Source organism: Triturus cristatus, chromosome 2_2 (genome assembly GCF_964204655.1).
Source record: "Triturus cristatus chromosome 2_2, aTriCri1.1, whole genome shotgun sequence".
Classification (NCBI taxonomy): domain Eukaryota; kingdom Metazoa; phylum Chordata; class Amphibia; order Caudata; family Salamandridae; genus Triturus; species Triturus cristatus.
The window spans coordinates 811,745,051-811,767,443 of NC_140582.1; the positions used below are offsets into that span (position 1 = coordinate 811,745,051).

At 51.4% G+C, this 22,393-nt stretch overlaps 1 protein-coding gene across 19 annotated transcripts in view; it reads left to right on the forward strand.

Moving 5' to 3' along the window:
* Positions 1-22,393, forward strand: part of FRYL (FRY like transcription coactivator) — a 2,516,714-nt gene that overhangs the window by 2,407,656 nt on the left and 86,665 nt on the right. For all 19 annotated transcript variants that reach the window (XM_085642132.1, XM_085642134.1, XM_085642126.1 and 16 more), the window contains one exon: positions 4,333-4,443. In XM_085642132.1, the coding sequence (XP_085498258.1) occupies positions 4,333-4,443 (111 nt within the window). The remainder of the gene's footprint in view (positions 1-4,332; positions 4,444-22,393) is intronic.

Below are 22,393 nucleotides of genomic sequence, written 5' to 3' on the forward strand. Positions count from 1 at the left end.
CCCCATCAATGTGCCGAAGTCACACCTGATTCCCTCTCAAAAGCTCCTCTTCATCTGAGCGGTTCTGGACACGGTGAGGTTTCGGGTCTATCCTCCCGGACAGCGAGTCCGGGATATTCAAGCTATGACTCCGATCTTTCAGCCTCTTTTGGTCAGAATGTCTCTGAGGCTGCTGGGCCTCATGGTCTCCTACATCCTGCTGGTCGATCATGTCAGGTGGCATAAGCGGGCTCTGCAGTGAGACCTGAAATGTCAGTGGGCGCAGCATCAGTGGAGTCTGTCCGATTGCGTCCAGATCTCGGAGGGCACTGCACGACAACTGCAGTGGTGGCTCACGAACCAGGATTGGGTCAATGGCAGATCCCTCTCCCTTCCCCAACCAGACCACACTGTGGTGACGGACGCGTCCCTTCTCGGATGGGGTGGCCACATGGGAGAGGCGGAGATTAGAGGCCTCTCGTCTCCGGCGGAGTCCGGGCTCCACATCAACCTTCTGGAGCGGCGGCGATTCGTCTTGCACTCAAAGCATTCCTTCCCTCTGTCCAGGGAAGAGTAGTGCAGGTGTTCACGGACAACACCACCGCCATGTGGTACTGCAACAAACAAGGCGGGGTGGAGTCGTAGACCCTATGTCAAGAGGTTCTTCGCCTCTGGACATGGCTGGAACGTCAGGGCATTTCCCTGGTGGTTCAACACTTGGCAGGTTCTCTGAACGCCAGGGCAGACTAACTCAGCCGCAGGTGCATGATGGATCACGAATGGCGTCTTCACTCGGAGGTGGTGCAAGGTCTCTTTCAACAGTGGGGAATATCCTTGGTTAGATCTATTCGCCACCGAAGAGAACAGGCAATGTCAACAATTCTACGCGTTGGAATTTCCAAGGCGACACTCGCTAGGCGATGCTTTTCGTCGCGAGTGGAGTTGCGGTCTGTCGTATGCCTTACCGCCTATACCACTTCTGCCCAGAGTGCTGAATAAGATCCGGCACGACCGGGCCCAAGTCATTCTTGTGGCTCCGGATTGGGCACGAAGAGTCTGGTATCCCGAGCTGCTGAACATGGCCATTGATCCTCCTATCAGACTGCCTCTTTGGGAGGATCTTCTGTCGCAGCAGCAGGGGACGGTCCTCCACCCGAACCTGCCTGGCCTCCACCTCAGTGGAGATTGAGCGGCGGCAGTTGACGTCTTTTGACCTGCCTACCGAAGTCTGTGATGCTATCTTGGCAGCCAGGCGTTCCTCCACTAAGACGGTATACGCCTGCCGGTGGAACAAGTTTGTGGCATGGTGCACAGCAAAGGCAGTGGATCCCCTTTCTGCCCCTCTTTCTGAAGTTCTCTTGTTTCTTCTTTCTCTAGCCCAGCAGAGCTCTGCTCTGGGCAGTATCAAGGGCTATTTGTCTGCCATCTCTGCCTTCCTTCGGCTTCCAGATCAGTCTTCCCTTTTCAAGTCACTGGTTGTAAGTCGCTTCTTGAAAGACATAACTCATCTCTTTCCTCCTATTCCTCTCGTTATGCCTCAGTGGGACTTGAATCTGGTTTTAACTTATTTAATGTGCGCTCCCTTTGAGCCGCTTCACAGCTGTCTTTTAAGGCTCTTGACTCTCAAACCTGCGTTCCTGGTGGCCATCACCTCTGCCAGACGAGTGAGTGAGCTCCAGGTGCTTTCTTCTAAGCCTCCTTTTCTCTCTATGCATCCGGACAAAGTTGTCCTTAGGACTCATCCGTCCTTCCTGCCCAAGGTTGTCACTTTGCCCACCTACTTTCCGCCTCCGCATCCTTCGAAAGAGGAAGAGAGGCTCCACCGTCTGGACCCAAAAAGTGCGCTCTCCTTCTATCTGATTCGCACAAAACAGTTGCGGGTGGATGACCAACTCTTTGTTGGATACGTGGGTGCCAAGAAAGGTCGGGCTGTACACAAACGAACCTTTTCTCAATGGGTTGTTTTGTGTATAAAAGCATGCTATTCTTTGGCTAAAAAGGAGCCTCCAGTGGGGCTACGCGCCCATTCCACCAGGGCGACGGCAGCCACTCCTGCCTTGGGAAGAGGAGTTCCTCTACATGACATCTGTCAGGCAGCTACGTGGGCATCACTGCACATGTTTACGAAACACTACTGTCTGGACAGCCAAGTCCAGAGAGACGGCTTCTTTGGCCGTTCTGTTCTCCAGGATTTTCTGGTGTGATCTTGGTTCACAGACCCACCACCGGGGTTGGTATTGCTGGGGTATCTATTGTAAAGTAAGGAATCTATAACTAACGTGTTTCTTTCAGATGAACAAGTTACTTACCTTCGGTAACGATCTATCTGTAAGAAACATTAGTTAGGTATAGATTCCTTACCGCTCCACCCATCCTCCCTGTTCTGCAAACTGATTTCTTGGGTTAAGGATATCCTTTCATGGCCCTAGTTTTGTGCACCGGTGGTCAGTGTCTTGCATGGCTCTGAGTTTCTGGCGCGGAAGTCGTGTAGACAACTGACGTCAGCGTGCGAGGGCGGCGTTTAAGTAGCTACCGCGACATCATCCTGAGGACACGACAGACGCGGAGCCGAACGAAGCCACCTTCCGATGCGCAGAGGTACTGCTGATATAAAATCTTTTCAGATCCAGTCTGACGCCTGGGGGTAATTCTAAGGTAAGGAATCTATAGCTAACTAATGTTTCTTACAGATATATCATTACTTAAGGTAAGTAACTTGTTCAACAGGCCCAGTCCCTCTCCTTCACTAGCCACCAGGTGCATCAGGCGCAGTCCATGTCAGTGAAGCCTCTCTTTACCGGGTACTTGATGCAGTCAGTCCTGTTCTCCAGTCCAATGAGATCTGGGTTCATGGGAGGGGCATTTTTAAGCCCAGAAAATGCCCTGAATGTAAATCATGGTCACTAGCCAATGGGCTCCTTGGTTACCTCCCTCATGTTGACTACTTCCTGTGAAGTGTACAATTCGAGCTATCCCAGAGGTCTCTGTTCTGCCTACTCCCAACATGGCAAAACCCCTCTCTCTGCATGCTTAGCTTCCTAGCCCAACCCAGAGGTGTGGCTACTAGGAGGAGTGGGGGTGAGGGCTACACACCACTGTAAAACGAGTTTGACAACTGGTTTCCACTCTGTCCCCCGTGGCATCCTGTCTGCCTTACCAGTAGAACAGCTCATCGCCCAAGTGTTTCCTACTTGCCGTTCAAAGGGGGCTTTTCCTTTGAAGCTCGCCTTATGGGTCAGCTCCAGCGTGACTTCTTGTTGGGTCAGAGATAACACCTCTTACCCATGCAGGCTTCTATTGTGTCCTTTCCTGGAAGTCTTTTGCACATCTTCCCAGATGGGCAGAAAGCTGTTTCAGGGACAGGTTTCTTGTGTAGCCGTGAACAAACACAGAAGGTTTTGTCACACCCAGAGTGGCACAACCAGTGCTTCAATCCCTAGAATGACTTTAACTTACAGGCCCAGGGTACCTTGGGTACCATATACTAGGGACTTACAAGTAAGTCAGGTAATGCTAATTGGGTATAAGCCAATGAAACATACACGTTTTAAGGTCCTGATGACTTGTGGTCTGGTTAGCAGGACACAGTGCACTCTGATTCGGAAAACCTGCAGCTTCAGCCCTAAACTTTGGATGTGACCATACAAAAAAGGCATTCCCTTACTGGAGTATTGTTTGTGATATTATTTAAAGGTGAGAATTCTGCATGTAGAAGTATCCATCGGAAGAAAAAGCTTACCTTCGGTGATGATCTTTCTGGTGGATTCTCAGTGTACTGGCAGAATCATCACTGATCCCACCCTCCTTCACTTTCAGAAAGAAATTCATAAACCTTACAAAAAGATGCCAACTTAGTTTGTTGCAGTGCACCTATTTTTGTTAGAAACATTATTCCTGTCCCAGCCAATAGATACACATTTAAAAAAAAGTGAGAACTGACGTTGATGGACCAGTGATATCACCACAACCCTGTTTCCTGCATCAAGCCAGATCCTGCACCTCCTACCAGCGCTGGAGAACTAAGTCAGAGGTTTCTGGATCCAGTCTGACATTTGAAATATTCAATGGTGAGGAATCTGCAGGCAAAGTATCCACCAGAAAGATCTTTTCTGAAGGTAAGTAACTTTTCATTGATGTCAGTTCAAATGGTAATTCTACATCCCTACACATCTTCATATCTCTTTGCATAAGATAGTGAAAATCATTTTTTTTTTTTCTGTCTGTAGTTCAGTTTCACAGTTCTCGTTGCTAATTCTATGTTAGAACAACTACTGGACTTTGTTTGTGATTAACTGTTTTTTGTTTCCCATTTGTTTGAATCAGCCATAACATTAATATTTGGTTTGTTTTTAGGAGCTGGAGTTGTGTCGGAGGCTCTACAAGTTGCATTTTCAGTTACTGCTTCTGTTTCAGGCTTACTGTAAACTTATCAATCAAGTTGACACTATTAAAAAGGAGACAGAGGTAATGGAAAATTAAAACGTTGGTTGTCTTTTGAGTTCTTACACAAGGAAAAGTCTTTTTTCTTAACAAAATATTAAGTTTAAATACAAAGAATAAGACCAGCACCTGAATACAAACAATAATTGAAATGAGCAACACAATTTGAAAAATAATATAACACCAAAGGTTGGACAGAATTTTAAACTGGCCAAATTTGGAAATAAAGGATAAACACACTGCAAAATGATGAAATGTAATTGGTATATGTATCTGATTTGATACTTTCCATTAAGTGCCCCTCTACTTATGATTCATAAAAATTCGTTTGAACTAAAGACCAGTGCACTACTTCCTCTATGACATTTCCAGGATTCCGTCATCTATAGTAGGTGCAATTGTGCTTGAAATTACGTAATGGTCCTCGAATCGAGTGATACAACCAGGGTTGATCTGTGTGTAATAAATTGAGCTGATACACTCACATTGAGGTCCAATATGGTCTTATGCTTAAACCTTGCAGATTTAGTAATAAACTAAGCTCTTGTTTGATTTTTCAAATTTGCAAACAAGTGGGCAGCTTCAGTAAATCGTACATTAAAAGAGTTTGTCTGCCCAGGAATATCCAGTCTTACTAACTAAAGAATCATCCTCACTTTTAGTGTTATTTGGCAAAAAATGTAGGGTTACAGACAAAGGATGACTTTTTTTCATGAGAAATCGTTTTGGAAGAATCTCATACTTATAATTCCTATTTAATATCACAGTCCTTAAAATGAGCTTACAAACAGTAATGGGTTATTTGTCATATTTTTTTTATTTAGTATCTGAAAGAGATTATTAGTTATGGATTCCTTACCTTAGAATTACCCCCAGGCGTCAGACTGGATCTGGAGAATGTTTCTTCAGCTGTACCCCTGCGCGTCGGTTGGTGGTGTCGATCGACTCCGTAGTTGTCGTTGGCGTTGTGATCGTCGGAATGACATCGCTGTATCTACTTAGACGCCGACCATGCACGCTGATGTCAGTTCTTTCTTTTTCGGCGCCAGCCAGCGCAGATCCGGATTGAGCCGTATCTTTAGTCACTTTTTGACTATCATTTTTCAACTTTTTGTCGACGTCATTTCGAGTCGTTTGACTCTGGGTGCACAGGGATGTCACATCGGTGGACCGGCTTCAAGCCTTGTGGCTCCTGCCACAAGCTGATGTCAGTCACGGACCCCCATCTCGTGTGCCTCTGGAGGCCCGGGAGTCAGCTCCACGCCGCTCTCGATGTCCCGGTAAAGAGGGAGGTCGCAGGACTGGTCGCGGAGCCATCACCACCACTCCTCGTCGAAGTCTTTAAGTAAGTCGAAGCACAAAAAGAAGGCGAAGAAGCACTGTCGCTCTTTGCGTTCTCCCCGTCCGTCGGCCGACGCGGGATGCGAATGGTAGGTGTGTTTCCTGCTCCGCCTGCGGAACCTGTTGGGTCAACTCCGAGCCTCTCTCTCCCCCTCCCCTATCCCCCCCCCCTCCCCTTTCCGGGAGCCGGAGCAACCCCTGCCCAACTTCGTAGTTTTTACGAAGCCGTGGACTCCATCTTTGGACAGCCGGACTCCACCTGCGTGCATTTGGGCTGTGGGCTCTAGGCCTTCGATGCCGGTGACTTCGGTCCCGGTGCTGCAGCGCCCCCAGAGATCCAGGCCTGGATCCGGATCGGCGCCGGTCGACCTTAATTCACCACCTCTGGCACCAAATCCATTGGCGACACCTACGCCCCCTACGACACCGGTTGTGTCCCAACCGACTACGACCCCAGCCTCCCCCTCGATGTGGACACAGCCAGACCGGCATCGACCGGCGCCGACCGGTACCTTTGTACCCCTGTTCTCCCCTGATGTTCCCTATTGCCCTGAGTGGCTACCAGAGGAGGGTGAGATGGACTGGGGGGGGTCTGTGGACCCTCTGGCAGAGCAGTTAGAAGAACTGGACTGGAGAGAGGAGTTTGGTGAGGCATGCTTTCTCCCCCAACCGTGGCTACCCAGGAGGGAGCCTCATACACAGTGGTGTTGCTTAGGGTGGCTGAGGCCTTGGGCCTTGAGCTACCTACGGTGGCAGTTAAGACCAACCTCCTGACAGAGGTGCTTCAACCAGCAGTGGCCTCTTCGGAACCACTGCTGCCGTTCAATGAGAGCCACAAGGACATCCTTCTGGGCGCTTGGTCCAAGCCTAGCACAGGGGCTCCTGTGGATAGGATGAATGGCGGACGCCACCGTCCGGCCCCGGGCAACCCCATTTTCCTCTACCAACATCCTAGCCCCTAGAGCTTGGTGGTCCAAGCCTCGACTTCCAAGGGCGCATTCCCTACCGCACCACCTGATAGGGAATCCAAGAAGCTGGACCACCTTGGGAAAAAGATGTTTTGTTCCTCCAGCTTAGGATTGCGGTCGGTGAACACAGCATGTCTCTTGGGCCATTACTTCCACTCGGTTTGGGACTCGGTCGAGCAGTTGCTGCCACAGTGCCCGGAGCAGGCCCGGGCCGTGCTGACCCGTGCAGTTGCCGAAGGGAGAGACGCAGCCAAGTTCGCCATAAGATGTGGGCTGGATACCGTCGACTCGCTAGGCAGGACAATTTCAGCGTCGGTAGCCCTGCGACGCTACTCCTGGCTGACGTCCACTGGCTTTTTGGGTGATGTCCACACAAGGGTGATGTCCACACAACACTTTTGGATATACCCTTTGATGGCCGTCGCTTCTTTGGCGACAAGGCAGACAACTCGCTCGATCGGTTTAAGGACTCCAGAGCTATGGCCCGATCCTTGGGCCTCGCTTTCACCTCCCGCCCTGCGCAGTCTGCTTTTCGCCCCTTTCGTGGCTAAGGAAGGGGTGCCCCGCCACATTCCGTCCAGAGCCACAGGCCTGCGCAAGCTGTCCAGTCTCTGCGCGGCCGGGTATGTGGGTCTCCCCGTTGTGGGTCTGGGGGCCAGCGGGTGGGCCAGTCCACCCGCGCCCCCTCTACAGCAGCCTCCAAACCCTCCTAGTCTGACGTTTCAGGGCCACCAGTGCCAGTAGGTGGCAGATTGCGCCATCACCTGCCTCACTGGCAAACCATCACGTCGAACAGCTGGGTTTTGCAGATAGTCCGAACGGGCTACTCCCTCCCTTTCAAGACAACCCCTCCATCCATGCCACTGCAATTCCATTGCATATCGGAGGATCACTTGCCTCTTCTCCATCAGGAAGTTATGGCTCTCTTGGCCAAGGGTGCCATTGAGCACGTTCCTGTGCCAGATGTAGATTGGGGTTGTTATTGCCACTACTTCCTGGTACCCAAGAAGGACAAAGACCGGCATCCTATCTTGGATCTTAGTAACATTAACCACTTTCTCCGAAAGGAGAAGTTCAGAATGTTGACACTGGCTCAGGTCTGTCTGCCCTGACCCTGGAGACTGGTTGGTAGCGTTGGACTTGCAGGGCTCTTATTTTCACATCCCCGTCCTGCCAGACCATCTGCATTACCTACGGTTCACGGTAGGCCCCAAGCACTTTCAGTTTACCGTGCTCCCCTTTGGCCTTACCAGCGCCCCTCGGGTGTTCACGAAAGTGATGGCAGCCTTTCTTCGGCTTTCTGATCAGTCTTCTCTTTTTAAGTCCCATATTGTAAATTTCTTCTTTAAGGGCTTTACTCGTTTGTTTCCTCCTTTTCCTTTCGTAATGCCCCAGTGGGACTTGAACCTGGTTCTGACCTACCTTATGTGCACTCCTTTCGAGCCACTGCATAACTGTCCTCTCAGACTTTTGACTCTTAAAATTGCCTTTTTGGTTGCCATCACCTCTGCTTGCAGGGTTAGTGAGCTTCAGGCTCTTTCTTCCAAACCTCCTTTCCTGGCTGTTCATCCGTACAAAGTTGTCCTTCGCACTAGGACTTCTTTCCTTCTCAAAGTGGTTACCTCTTTCCACATAGGACAGACCATCACTTTGCCCACCTTCTTTCCCCCTCCACATCCTTCTAAAGGGGCGGAGGCTCCTCTGTCTGGATCCCAAAAGTGCGCCTTTATTCTGTCTGGATCGCACAAAACAATTCCGGGGGGATGACCAGCTCTTTGTTGGTTATATGGGCGCCAAGAAAGGTTGGGCTGTGCAGAAATGAACCATCTCTCGATGGGTCGTTCTTTGCATAAAAATCTGCAATTCCTTAGTGAAAAAGGAACATCCAGTGGAGTTGCGTGCCCTTTCTACTAGGGCGACGGCAGCTACTACTGCTTTGGGAGCTGAAGCCCTGTGAGAAGTTGGCCTGATATATGATGTCACTAATTCTAGTGTACAGCTTGTATCAGTCCAAACAACCCTTATGGTGATTGGTTGTAAAGTCAACCTTATAGACCAGCTATCCTAGTGGTAGCATGGACAAGAGCAGTCTTAGGCTAAACTCTGAATGGCATGTGAAGCCAGCTGTTAAACCATTTGCAATCCCTTGAATACCAAATGAAAGGACACCACAACAGATGTATATAAAAATAGAATGTATTTATTCTAGTCAAAATACCCTCAGCACTCTTTATGAGATTTGAGGTAAGTACAACACAGTCTTATTTAAGCATACATTAAGTCACACAGGTAAGTAATACAGTTAGGCCCTAGGGGCCACGCAAACCATATACTAAGTAAGTGGTATAAGAACCACTGTCACGAACACAGGATAGGCCTAGGCCTAGGGAATCGCTGGGGCTACACTATACTACCAAAGGTTAGGAAGTGGGAGGCCCACGGGATTCAGGTGCAGAGTGGAAACACTCACGCGTAATGCGTAAAAGTCGATAGAAATAGTAGTTATTAGAAATTAAGAGTTTTAGGACACTTCTGGAGTAACTAGGAAGTCGAGACTTGGAAACTAAACCCTAGGATAGTCAATACCCTTGTGAGCACCGGAGTACTCAAGTTACCTAGCCCACGGGCTGCGGGGTGCATAGGTGTGAACTTGCGTCTGGTTTCGTCGTTGACTCCTATGGATGCCTGAAGGAAAGTTGCTGACAGGCAGTCAGTGAAGGGTGTCCGGTGGATCCCAAGGATGGGATCAAGAAGGAAGGTACCTGCAAGCAGAAGGGACAGAGTCTAGGTCACCAGCCAGGGGCCAGGAAGGAACCAGGCGATGTCGTGAAGATGCAGGTTAAGAGGTGAAGCTTGTCGCAGCAGCCACGGGTACCAGGAGGCGTCGAGGACGACCAGGACCAGGAGATGAGCTGTCCCACGAAGGCTCTTGCTGTCGGCGGCGTCGATGTCGAGCTAGGACCCAACAAGCCTTGGCAAGCGGAACCCACACAGGATGGAGGACTTGCTTCTGGTGCAGACCAGGAAGGTCTGGGGTGCTTCTCTTTCACAGAGGAGCGAGTGCCAGTCTGGAGGAGCCGGACCAGCAAGATAAAATCAAAGGTTCGTCGTCGCAGATGTCACTAGCAAATGGGCCAGCAACCGGACAACACGTCGAGCAACTCTGGTGCAGAAGGGCCCCACGCAGAACACGTGAAGTGTGGGGAGCTGATCTTCTTTGCAGATGGTGGTCGGGATTGGGGCTTCTCAATTCCCCAAGCACAGCCTCGAGGAAGCCTCAGAAGTCGTGCTAGTCAGTTACTAGCCACTTTTCCCAAGTCGTCGGTCCCACGTCCCTCGTCGCCTCCACGGGTCTCAGCTTTGCTGTCGATGTGGATCTGTTTCAGAGGTGTCTGGAAATCACAAAGCAAGCAGCGGTCGCTGGATGGTGCCTGGTTGCCCAGGGTGGTCACTACAAGGGAGATTCTTCAGTCTTCTTCCTGAGGTCGAATTTCGAAGGTCCAGAGTTTCTGTTCAAGTTGCAGATTCAGGATAATCTAATTCTGCAGGGCTCAGCTACCTACTGATATACTGGGCTAGTGGGCTGGGCTACCTGCAAGGTCCCTCCTATGGGTGGGACCAGGAAGGGGAGTGGTTATACCCCCTTTCCTTTGTCCAGTTTCGCGCAAGAGCTGGGGCTGGAGGGCCCCCAGTGCCGGTTTGAACTGGACTATGCATGGGACACCTTGTGTGCCCCAGGCAGTGTCTAGTTTCTTTCATCCCTCCCTGCCCCAATACACTAAGGCCTGTCTGGGGTGGTGGTAGCACCTCCCAAGGCAGGAAACCTATTGTCCAAGTCTCCCTCGCTGGAAGGACTCCCAGCAGCAGCAGGAGGTCAGACTTGTGTCTGTGGCAGCAGCATCCATTTTGTGATGCTGGGGCTCTGGTTAACTTTAACCGGGTAAGTAGGTTTCAACGTGTCTTCTCCCTCTAGAAGGGAGGAATAATATCCTCATCACCAGAAATGGTATGGGGGTATTATTCCAAAGTGTTAGACACCTTACACAACATGTTTTGATAAAGCCAAACCATAGTTACCATAACCGTTTAAGATTATAAGGTACTTTAAGAGTATATGGTAGGCTATATCATAGAACAGCTATAAGGACATGGTTCCGAAAGCTGCAGACAGGCTCAGCTCATGCTAGAGCACCATCTCACATGTTACCAAGCACTCTGCCTCCAGGATTGTTAAGGCCTGCCATAGGAGTGGCTGATAGGTACACATGTGTCTATATGTAAGGTAGGTATAGGAATACTACACCTAAGCAAGGGGTGATTACACGACCTTGCCCCAGCTGAGTGATCAGCCAGTGGTGTCATAATGGAAGGCCAGGCCAGGGGTGTCATAATACATGCTGCAGCCCCTGGTAGGCCTAGGGTACACCTATGCCCTGGGTACACTATACAGGGGCCAATAAGGTGATCCCTACCAATTGGGTTATGCACCTAAAGTACATAGTAGGAATTTAGAGAGAGAACAGCTGGGCTGTGGGTCTGATTAGCAGGCCCACAGCCACATCTAAGTCGAAAACCAGTGAAGCAAAAGCAAAAAGTGGGGGTGAACATAGAAAGCAGACCCTACTCTCCTACAAGCCCCACTTCATGACATCTGCCAGGCAGCTTTGTGGGCTTCATTGCACACGTTTACCTAACACTACTGCCTGGACAGCCAAGTCAAGAGAGACCGTTTCTTTGGTCCTTCAGTTCTCCAGGACTTTCTGGTGTGAGCTTGGTTCGCAGACTCATCTCCGGGGTTGGTATTGCTGGGGTATCTATTCTAAGGTGAGGAATCCATAACTAATTGTCTCTTTCAGATGAACAAGTTACTTACCTTCGGTAACGATATATCTGTAAGAAACGTAGCTAAGTTATGGATTCCTCACCGCCCCACCCATCCTCTCCGTTCTGCGAACTGACTTCTAGGGTAAGGGACTTTCTTTCAGGGCTCTAGTTTTGTGCACCAGTGGTCAGTGTCTTGCATGGTTCTGCGCTTCTGGTGTGGAATGTCGTGTAAAGAACTGACGTCAGCCCGCAGGGGCGGCGTCTAAGTAGATACTGCGATGTCATTCTGGCGACGGCGACGAACGCGGAGTCAACCGATGCCACATACCGACGCACAGGGGTACTGCTGAAGAAAAGTTCTCCGGATCCAGTCTGATACCTGGGGGTAATTCTAAGGTGAGGATTCCATAACTAATCTTTGTCTTACAGATATATCCTTACCGAAGGTAAGTAACTTTTTCTATCTGAAAGAGACACGTTAATGATAGATTCCTTACCATAGAATATCTCCAAGCGTCAGACTGGATCCGGAAAGCTTTTGTAGCAGTACCCCTGCGCGTCAGAAGGTGGCGTCGTGCTGCTCCATGTCTGTTGCTGGCGTCGTAAGCGCTGAGATGACATCACGGAGACTACTTAGGTGCCACCCATGCACGCTGATGTCAGTTCTTTCTTTTTCCGCGCCAGCAGGCGCAGATCCGGATAGAGCACGTACCTTAGTCACTTTGACTACTCTTTTTAGACTTTTGTCTCCCCCTTTTTTGTCCCGGTGCATGTAGGGATGCCTGGATTTAAGTCTTGTGGGGCCTGCCGTCGCAATATGTCGGTGGCGGACCCCCACGATGTTTGCCTTTACTGCCTGGAGACTGACCACGACTCCCGGTCTTGCCGGGAATGTCGGGCCATGGCCCCAAAGGCCTTGAGGGAGCGGCGCCGGAAGCTGCTGGAGGTCCGGCACTCGTCCCAGCGCCGCTCCAGGTCCAGGGACCGTTCCCGGGACCGCTCGCAGGGCCGCAGTCATCGATCTTCGGGCTCCAGGTCTTCGCCCTCGGATTCCGGTAAGTGACGACATAAAAAGAAGCCAAAGAAGCGTGTTCGCTCCCTGACGTCCCCCCGTTGGTCCTCTGATACGGACGAGGGGGACAGGGGTTCTGCCCCTGCGGCTCCTTTGGAACCTTGGAGTCCCGCGGCCTACCCGCCTTACCCGGGTCCGACGGCGACTCCCGAACAGGTGCGAGAATTTCTTGCCACCATGGACTGCCTTATTAGGCCTCGGGCTCCCGCTGGCACGCCTTTGGGCCCCGCGGTCCCATGTCCAGATCCTGTTGGGCCTTGGGGCTTCTGGCAGATCCAGCTTCAGCGCCACAGGATCCTATGCCGTTGGCTCCTGCCCCGGCGCCACGAGGTCCGGTGCTTCCAGCCGCGCTCCGCCTCCGGCACCGCAGTGGGTGCCGTTCGTTCCACCCTTGCCCCGGTTCCCAGGACCATTTAGTTCCTGCCTGGGATCCGCATTGGGAGCCGGTGCCGTTCACGGCAATATTTCCGACGCTGTTTGTCCCTGCTCCGGCTCTGCCACCGCGTCCGGTTTCTAATGCAACGGAGGTGGAGGATGACTGGGAGGGGTCCGAGGACCCTCTTGCCCATCAATGTGACTCGGAGCAGTACTGGGTGGACGATCTGGAGGATGCCGGCGACCTCGATGTCTCTGCTGACCCGGGGTTTGCCTCTCCCCTGCCTACGATGGAGGAGGGCCCTTCCTACACAATGGTTCTCAGTCGGGCTGCTGTGGTCCTCAACCTTGATCTTCCTAAGGTGGCCCTCAAAACTAACCTCCTTACTGAGGTGCTCCAGACGGCGTCGACTTCGTCGGAGCCACTGCTTCCCTTCAACGAAGCCCTCACCGACGTCCTGTTGGGCACTTGGTCGCGGCCGGCCACAGGGACCCCTGTGGATAAGAATGTCGCCAGGCGTCACCGCCCGGCGCCTGGTGACCCCGCGTTTCTGACCACTCATCCCATGCCTGAGAGTCCGGTCATCCAGGCCTTGACGTTGCAGAGTGCCTTTCCCACGGCTCCACCGGATAAGGACTCTAAGAAGCTGGAACAGTTCGGTAAGCGGTTGTTCTCCTCGGCCAGCTTGGGGCTTATTGGACCGCTACGGTTGCTCAGGTGTTGCCTCAGTGTCCTGACGGGGTCCATGCTGTGCTTTCCCAGGCGGTTGCTGAGGGTAAGGATGCAGCTAAGTTCGCCATTCGGTGGGGTTTGTACACCACTTACTCGTTGGGCAGGGCCATTTCTACGACTGTGGCGCTGCGACGCCACGCCTGGTTGCGTTCTACTTGGTTCTCGCCCAACGTCCAGAGCTCGCTCATGGACATGCCTTTTGACGGCACTCGCCTATTTGGTGATAAGGCCGACAGTGCGCTGGAGCGTTTTAAGGACTCGCGAGCCATGGCCAAGTCCTTGGGTCTTTCCACGAAGAGCCCAGCCACTTATGGTTTTCATTCCTTTCATGACCAAGGCAGGGGCGCCCAGGCACGTTCCTTCAGCAAGCCTGTGCAGAACCAGCCTCAGCGCGGATGCGGCTTCCGCAGGCTCGGCTCTGGGAATCAGCGTGGGGGGCAGTCCACCTCCACCCTGCTGCTACTGCCTCCAAACCTTCCTAATCAGAGCTTTGGGGAGCACCCCACGCCAGTGGGTGGCAGGATTCGCCATCACCCCCCCCCCCCACCCACTGGTGCGCTATCACATCGGATAAGTTGGTGTTGCAGATCATCCGCAAGGGTTACTCCCTTCCCTTTCAGTCCACCACTCCAGCCATGCCACCTCGGTACCACTGCATGTCGGGGGAACACTTGGCGACTCTCCAACAGGAATTTGAGGCCCTCTTGGCCAAGGGGGCCATCGAGTGCATTCCTGGGCCAGAAGTAGGGAGTGGTTGTTATTCCCACTACTTTCTGGTCCCCAAGAAGGACAAAGGGGGTCTTCGTCCCATCTTGGACCACCGGAATGTCAACCGCTTCCTCCGGAAGGAGAAGTTGTAAATGCTGACTCTGGCTCAGGTCTTGGCTGCCTTCGACCCTGGAGACTGAATGGTAGCGTTGGACTTGCAGGACGCATATTTTCACATCCTCCTCCTGCCGACCCACTGGCGTTACCTGCGGTTCACGGTAGGCCAGGAGCATTTTCAGTTTGCCATGCTCCCCTTCGGCCTTAGCAGCGCCCCTCGGTTGTTCACGAAAGTGATGGCGGTGGTTGCAGCTCACTTGCGCAGGTCAGGGGTGTCAGTCTTCCCTTACCTCGATGACTCATTGTTGAAGGCGGGCTCGCCCCAGGGAGTCGTCAACCCCCTTCAGACTACGGCCGACCTCCTGCATTTGCTGGGGTTCTCCATCAACGTGCCGAAGTCGCACCTGAGTCCCTCTCAGAAGCTCCCCTTCATCAGAGCGGTTCTGGATTCGACGCTGTTTCGGGTTTATCTTCCCGAGCAGCTTGTCCGGGATATTCAGGCTATGATTCCGATCTTTCTGCCTCTGTCGCGGGTTTCAGTCAGGATGGCCCTCCGGCTCCTGGGCCTGATGCCCTCCTGCATCCTGCTGGTGACACATGCCAGATGGCATATGCGGGCTCTGCAGTGGGACCTGAATTTCCAGTGGGCGCAACATCAGGGCAACCTGTCCGATCATGTACAGATCTCGGAGGGCACTGCACGGCAGTTGCAGTGGTGGCTCACGAATCGCGATTGGGTCGATGGCAGGTCCCTCTCCCTTCCCCAACTGGAGCACACAGTGGTGACGGATGCGTCCCTCCTGGGATGGGGAGGCCACTTGGGAGAGGCGGAGATCAGAGGCCTCTGGTCTCCGGTGGAGTCCCGGCTCCATATCAATCTGTTGGAGCTTCGGGCAATCCGACTTGCACTGAAGGCATTCCTTCCCTCTATCCAGGGAAGTGTGGTGCAGGTATTCACGGACAACACCACCGCCATTTGGTATTGCAACAAACAGGGCGGGTGGGGTCCTGGACCCTATTTCAGGATGCTCTGCGCCTGTGGACATGGCTGGAACATCAAGGCATTACTTTGGTTGTTCAACACCTCGCAGGTACTCTGAACGCCCGGGTGGACGAACTCAGCCGCCGGTGCTTGATGGATCGCGAGTGGCGTCTGAACTCGGACGTGGTGCAACGTCTCTTTCAGCAGTGGGGAGAGCCTTGGTTAGATCTATTCGCCACCGAAGAGAACGCACAATGTCATCAGTTCTGCGCGTTGGAATTTCCAAGGCGGCACTCGCTCGGCGATGCTTTTCGTCGCGAGTGGAGTTGCGGTCTATTGTACGCCTTTCCGCCTATACCACTTCTGCCCAGAGTGCTGAAGAAGATCCGGCACGACCGGGCCCAAGTCATCCTTGTGGCTCCAGATTGGGCACGAAGATACTGGTATCCCGAGCTCCTCAGCATGGCGATCGATCCCCCGATCCTTCTGCCTCTTCGGGAGGATCTTCTGTCACAGCAGCAGGGGACGGTCCTCCACCCGAACCTGCCCAGCCTCCACCTCCATGCGTAGTGATTGAGCGGCGACAGTTAACAGCTTTCGATCTTCCTCCCGAAGTCTGTGATATCATTCTAGCAGCCAGGCACCCCTCCACTAAACCGGTATACGCCTGCAGGTAGAACAAGTTTGTGGCATGGTGCACAGCGAAGGCTGTGGATCCCCTTTCTGCCCCTCTTTCTGAAGTCCTTCTGTTCCTTCTTTCTTTGGCCCAGCAGGGCTACTCTGGGCACTATCAAAGGTTATCTTTTGGCCATCTCCGCCTTTTTACGGCTTCTAGATCAGCCTTCTCTTTTTCAGTCCCCGGTTGTTAGCCGTTTCCTGAATGGTATTACGCACACGTTTCCTCCCGTGCCATTCATAATGCCTCAATGGGACTTAAACCTTGTCTTGACATCTGATGTGCGCTCCCTTCGAGCCCCTTCATACCTGTCCTTTGCGTCTTCTCTCTCTCAAGACGGCTTTCCTAGTAGCGATCACCTCTTCCAGAAGAGTGAGTGAGCTCCAGGCACTTTCTTCCAAACCTCCTTTCCTTTCTGGTCATCCGGACAAGGTGGTTTTAAGGACCCGTCCTTCTTTCTTGCCAAAGGTTGTCATGCCCTTCCACATCGGACAGACCATCATTTTGCCCACCTTCTTTCCGCCTCCGCATCCTTCAAGGGAGGAGGAGAGGCTCCACCGTCTGGACCCACAACATGCGCTCGCATTCTATCTGAAGCGTACACAGCATTTCTGGGTTGATGACCAGCTCTTTATTGGCTATGTGGGCGCCAAAAAAGGTCCATCTCTCGATGGGTCGTTATGTGCATCAAAGCCTGTTACTCGTTGGCTAAGAAGGAGCCTCCTGTGGGGCTGCGTGCCTATTCTACCAGGGCAACGACAGCCACTACTGCCTTGTGACGTGGCGTCCCCTTGCAGGACATTTGTCAGGCAGCTACGAGGGCCTCGCTGCACACGTTTTCCAAGCATTACCGCCTTGACCGTCAGGTCTGGAGAGACGGCTTCTTTGGCCATTCTGTTCTCTGTGACTTTCTGGTGTAATCTTGTTCGCAGACCCACCACCGGGGTTGGTATTGCTGGGGCATCTATTCTAAGGTAAGGTATCTATCACTAACGTGTCTGTTTCAGAAGCACAAGTTACTACTTGTGTAACGATATATCCGTAAGAGACATTAGTTGGTGATAGATTCCTTAACGCCCCACCCATCCTCCCCGTTCTGCAAACTGATTTCTTGGGTTAAGGTCATCCCCCTTTTCAGGGCCCTAGTTTCATGGCACCAGTGGTCAGTTTCTTGCATGGCTCTGCGTTCCTGCCGCTGAAAGTCGTGTACAGAACTGACGTCAGCGCGCATGGGTGGCGCCTAAGTAGTCTCAGTGACGTTATCTCGGCGCTTACGACGCCAGCAACGGACGTGGAGCCGCACAAAGCCACCTACTGACGCGACGCACAGGGGTACTGCTCCAAAAACTTTCCGGATCCAATCTGATGCCTGGGGACATTCTAAGGTAAGGAGTCGATCATTAACTAGTGTCTCTTACAGATATATTGTTACAGAAGTAGTAACTTGTTCTTTAGTAAATGGATTCATGGAGATAGGGTTAGCACAATGTAGGAGAATTGTTATCCTACAAGCTTGAATAGCCTACAGCCCATACATAGGGTATTATCATCTGAGGTGGATTTTTCCTTCTCACCACTGACGTCTCCCATTTGGAGGTGAGTAGCGGTCTCTGAGAAAAGCACAACTGAACTATTTCGATAGAATGTTATATAAGAACCAAACCAACATTGGGCTCCATTTCGTGTAGTTCTCACTAATCCGTAGGACCTGCGTGGTTGTTTGACAACCTACATTTTGGGCGAGGTGCCTAGACTGATTCTTGGCACCCCGGCAGGATATGTTGGCCTAGAGACCTACTAGCTCACAGTGCTACCTTAAGCCCCCCTACCCTTACCAGGGAGCGAATCGTTTCTAGCAACCACTGACCATGACCATCTTTCGCTCCGTCACTCGTGCTTACTTGTTCCCAGCGAAATATACAGAATACACAGTGGGACGTTTTCATTATATTTATTGAACCAACGTTATTCTTGTATAGAATACATGTGCTGCGATAATTATTAGGCGGAAGCAGACAAAAGTGATTAGAAGCACCGGAAGTGTAAATAGAAGATACAGTTCTACCTTGGTGCTAAAACTGTGTATTTATGCAGGCATATAAACAGGGCAGTAATCTGGCATACTCCTACTATGCAAAACCCTACTCTAAGTGTACCTAGAGTGTGTGTAGGTGTGAAGCTAAGAATCCCCCCAAGGGACAATTCAACTCCATTACCTGGCGGAAGGGAATGTAGGATCCTGTCTTGGTCACAAACTGGACATCCCCTGACAGAGATGTGCAGGAACTTACACAGTCGAGTTGAACTCAGATGAGATGAATAGGGAACTACTTCTGTTGCCCAAACAGGAAACTGAGCTGCTGCCAGTGGCCTTAAGGTGCAAACCGAATGCTGATCTGTCTGCGGCCGAATAGTGCACAGGCCCAGACTTTCATCACAACAGGAAGACCCTGCAAAAGATTCCTTGCATTCAGAATCTTCCCCAGGCACCAGACTGTATCTGGAAACTTTTTTCCCAGCGGTACGTCTGCGTGCCAACCAAGCACATTGTCAGGAACATTGTTCCAACAGGATGTCTTCTGGGTTTAAACCAAGTTGTTCCTGTGAGAGGCAGTTGTCGATCATGGAACCACATACTGTCTGCTTGTGGTGTATGGGTGAACATCACACTCCGCTGACTGCAGCTCCAGTCAGTGTCTCTGGCCGAAGATGTTGATGGAACGCAGTATGAAACTCCTCACGGAGTGGGTTTCAGATGAATCGCGGCGTCATCCGTCTCCCCAGAAGCGGTTTTCAGATGCATCCCAGCAAAACCAAAGGGGATGATGGACGGAGTGTTGAACATTTCAAGCACTCACCCCCAGTCAACTGATCTGGGTTTAATCCATCATCATTCTTTAGCTCACACCGCCACCCCAGTTCAGACATGTCCATATGCACATCAGTCTGACCCTGTGCCTCATGGGAACAGTCCAGCCCGAACTGCCAAGCCATGTCTTCCCTGGACCGGAAAAAAAGCATACTGGGACCGGTTTCGGGTTTATAACCCTCATCAGCCAGGCTATCTTGAATCCAGTGGCAAAGTGAGCAAGGGACCCACGTCTGGGCATACCCTGGCAACTTAGGGCGAACAAAGCAAAACCAAAGGGGATGATGGACGGAGTACTGAACATTGCAAGCACTCACCCCCAGTCAACTGATCTGGGTTTAATCATCATCATTCTTTAGCTCACCCCGCCCGTATGCTTGTTTCGGTCCCAGTATGTTTGTTTCCGGTCCAGGGAAGACATGGCTTGGCAGTTCGGGCTGGACTGTTCCCATGAGGCACAGGGTCAGACTGATTTGCATATGGACATGTCTGAACTGGGGTGGCGGAGTGAGCTAAAGAATGATGATAGATTAAACCCAGATCAGTTGACTGGGGGTGAGTGCTTGCAATGTTCAACACTCCGTCCATCATCCCCTTTGGTTTTGCTTTGTTCGCCCTGAGTTGGCAGGGTATGCCCAGACGTGGGTCCCTTGCTCACTTTGCCATTGGATTCAAGATAGCCTGGCTGATGAGGGCTGTTAGCCCAAAACCGGTCCCAGGATGCTTGTTTCTGGTCCAGGGAAGACATGGCTTGGCAGTTCGGGCTGGACTGTACCCATGAGGCACAGGGTCAAGACTGATTTGCATATGGCTGGGTTCAAACTGGAACGGCATGGAGAGCAAAAAAACTATTTATTTAGGCCTAGATCTCTGTACTGGGGTGAATGTATGACATTGTTCTGCATTCTGTCCATCAACTGTTGTTTTTGCATTCAGATGAATCACAGCATTGTTCGTTTTCTCCGAGGCTGGGAGATATGTTGAGGAGTCGCACAGGTGAGGAGACATCGCCCTCCCACAAGTCGCCAAAGACCCTGCACTCCAAACGAATGTTGGACGTCGCCTCACGGCCTCGGTTGCCACTCAATCGACCCCGCGCCTCCCTGAATACACTGGAACCGGGGCAAGCTTAGATCGGATGAAAGAGCATTTTCTTTTACCTCATCGGGTCTTTGCCGTCCAACTTCCTCTTGTGTGGTTCCGAACCCCAAAGAGGTAGGGAGTTCACCATCTGCTTCTTCGTTGGCGGCTTTGACATCTGCCTCAGCGGGCCCCCTGAATCCATTAGCGGATTCCACTCAGCACCAATTCACAGCCCTCCAGGGTTCACACCTTTGGCGTCTGTGCCTCTTCAGCCTGCGACGTACGGCAATACTACTTGAGGCAGAACCCATTGATATTTCCGACATTGAGTCAACGCTACAGCGGCGCCGGATGGCATAGAGTGCAGCAGCGCAGCTCATTGTAGATCCGTCTCACTCGGATCTTATTCATTCTCTACCGTGGTTCCCTGTGGGGGATCCTCATTTAGGAGGAGGAGAGAAGGATGTGTGCAAACTCTCTAGGGTGCCCTAGCCCCACCACCCATGAAAGAAAACTCGCTGACTGATCTGTAGGGTGCTAGCAGCCTGCAGTCATCCCCAGCCTCAGATTTGGAGAGCAGCTGCGATTTTCAATTGCCAATTCCCTTCTGTGCAACTAACTACGGATCCCTTGATGCAGGTTCTCTGTCAAGGTGGGACAGGAGTTATCCCATTACTCCCCTACAATGAGTTCCTCTTCTACATACTGTTGGGGACTTACACAACCTGTCATGGGGCAGTTTGTTGACCGGGCAGTGGGCCACAGGAATCGCCCTGCCCCAGTAGATCCTCCCTGCCACTTTCGCCATTCCACCACTAAAGTATTGGTGATACAGACTGCTACTGCATCTGCAGACCCTTCTGTTCTTCCGATGGTTCCCCATGGCAAAGACTCCAGATGGTTGGATAATTGTGGTTGGAGCCTCTTCTCCTCTGCCAGTGTGGCCTTGCGATCTTTAAATAGTGCCTGCGTTTTAGGCAGAATGTCTCACGCTCTATGGGATTCTTTCGCACAGCGCTTGCTCTCTGTGTCAGAGGAAGCTAGACAGGAGCTCCTCCAAGTAGTGCAGGATGGCCGGGAAGCCGCCAAATTTATTAGGTGTAGTATGGACACCACCGATTCTATCGAAGAAGTACGGGTCAGGCTGTGGAGCTGTGCAGGCATGCGTGGCTGCGACAATCTGGATTTTCATTGCTTGTCAAAGACGCTCTTCAAAGTATGCCATTTGATGGTATCCATCACTTTGGCGAGCAGGCTGATTCAGCCCTGCGTCAGTTCAAAGCTGACCGGCCATGATAAATCAACCTAATAGGTTCATATTTGTGTTTGGTATTCACTTCAGAGCAGTAGTCAACAAATCTGAATCCTGCCGTTTTGTTAAGTGCGGCCAGCACCATTTTGAGGTAACAGAATGATTCTGTTTGTTACCCTGCACTCCTTTCAGGAAGTTCCTCTTTTTTTCCACATAGGGTTTCAAGTGGTAGCTGACGATTAGTGCAGTTGTTTTCTTTCTCCTAATTTGCCTGCAGCAGAAACAGCTGCTTTCTTCATAAGGGTTTCCTTATGTCCTGTTGAGTTGAGCCTTCGTGGTGTATCCTATACCCTATTAGGGTCTCTCTAGTATGCTTTCATCCAGCATTTCTGCTTGTAGTCCTATATATATTGTATATGCGTGTCTATTCTCTGCATCCCTACATAGGAAGACAAGTTATTCGCCCTGTGTAGCCATGCTGTAGGTATGTATACTCTGCTTTCTCAGATGTATATTGCATGTAGGTATGGATATTATTTGTAGTTGTATCTTGTGGATATCTATCCTCCGCTTGACATATTGTATATGTCTTTGTGTTTTTGCCCTGTGGACTTTACTGGGTGATGTCCCTAGGTTCCTTCGTCACACTCTTCCCATACAATTGTAGTTGTACCTCTGGTGAGTACTGGCCATTTTCTGCCCATAATCCCTGATGAGGTTCTCTACATTTTATATATCCTCGTGTATGTATGTGTATAGTGGCCCATTCCTTAATGCGCACGCGTATTGTCTTCTGTGTTTCTCTTGCACAGCGACACTGGCCAGCCGTCACTATCTCAGTGGAACCGCTATTAGACGGCACTTTGCCTTCTGTGGGTGGCATGTATAACTGCCGGCTATCAAGGCCCTGGTGAACTTCCCTGCTTTTTGGGGCTCCAAATTATGCACCGTGAACTCGTACTTTATGTTCTGGG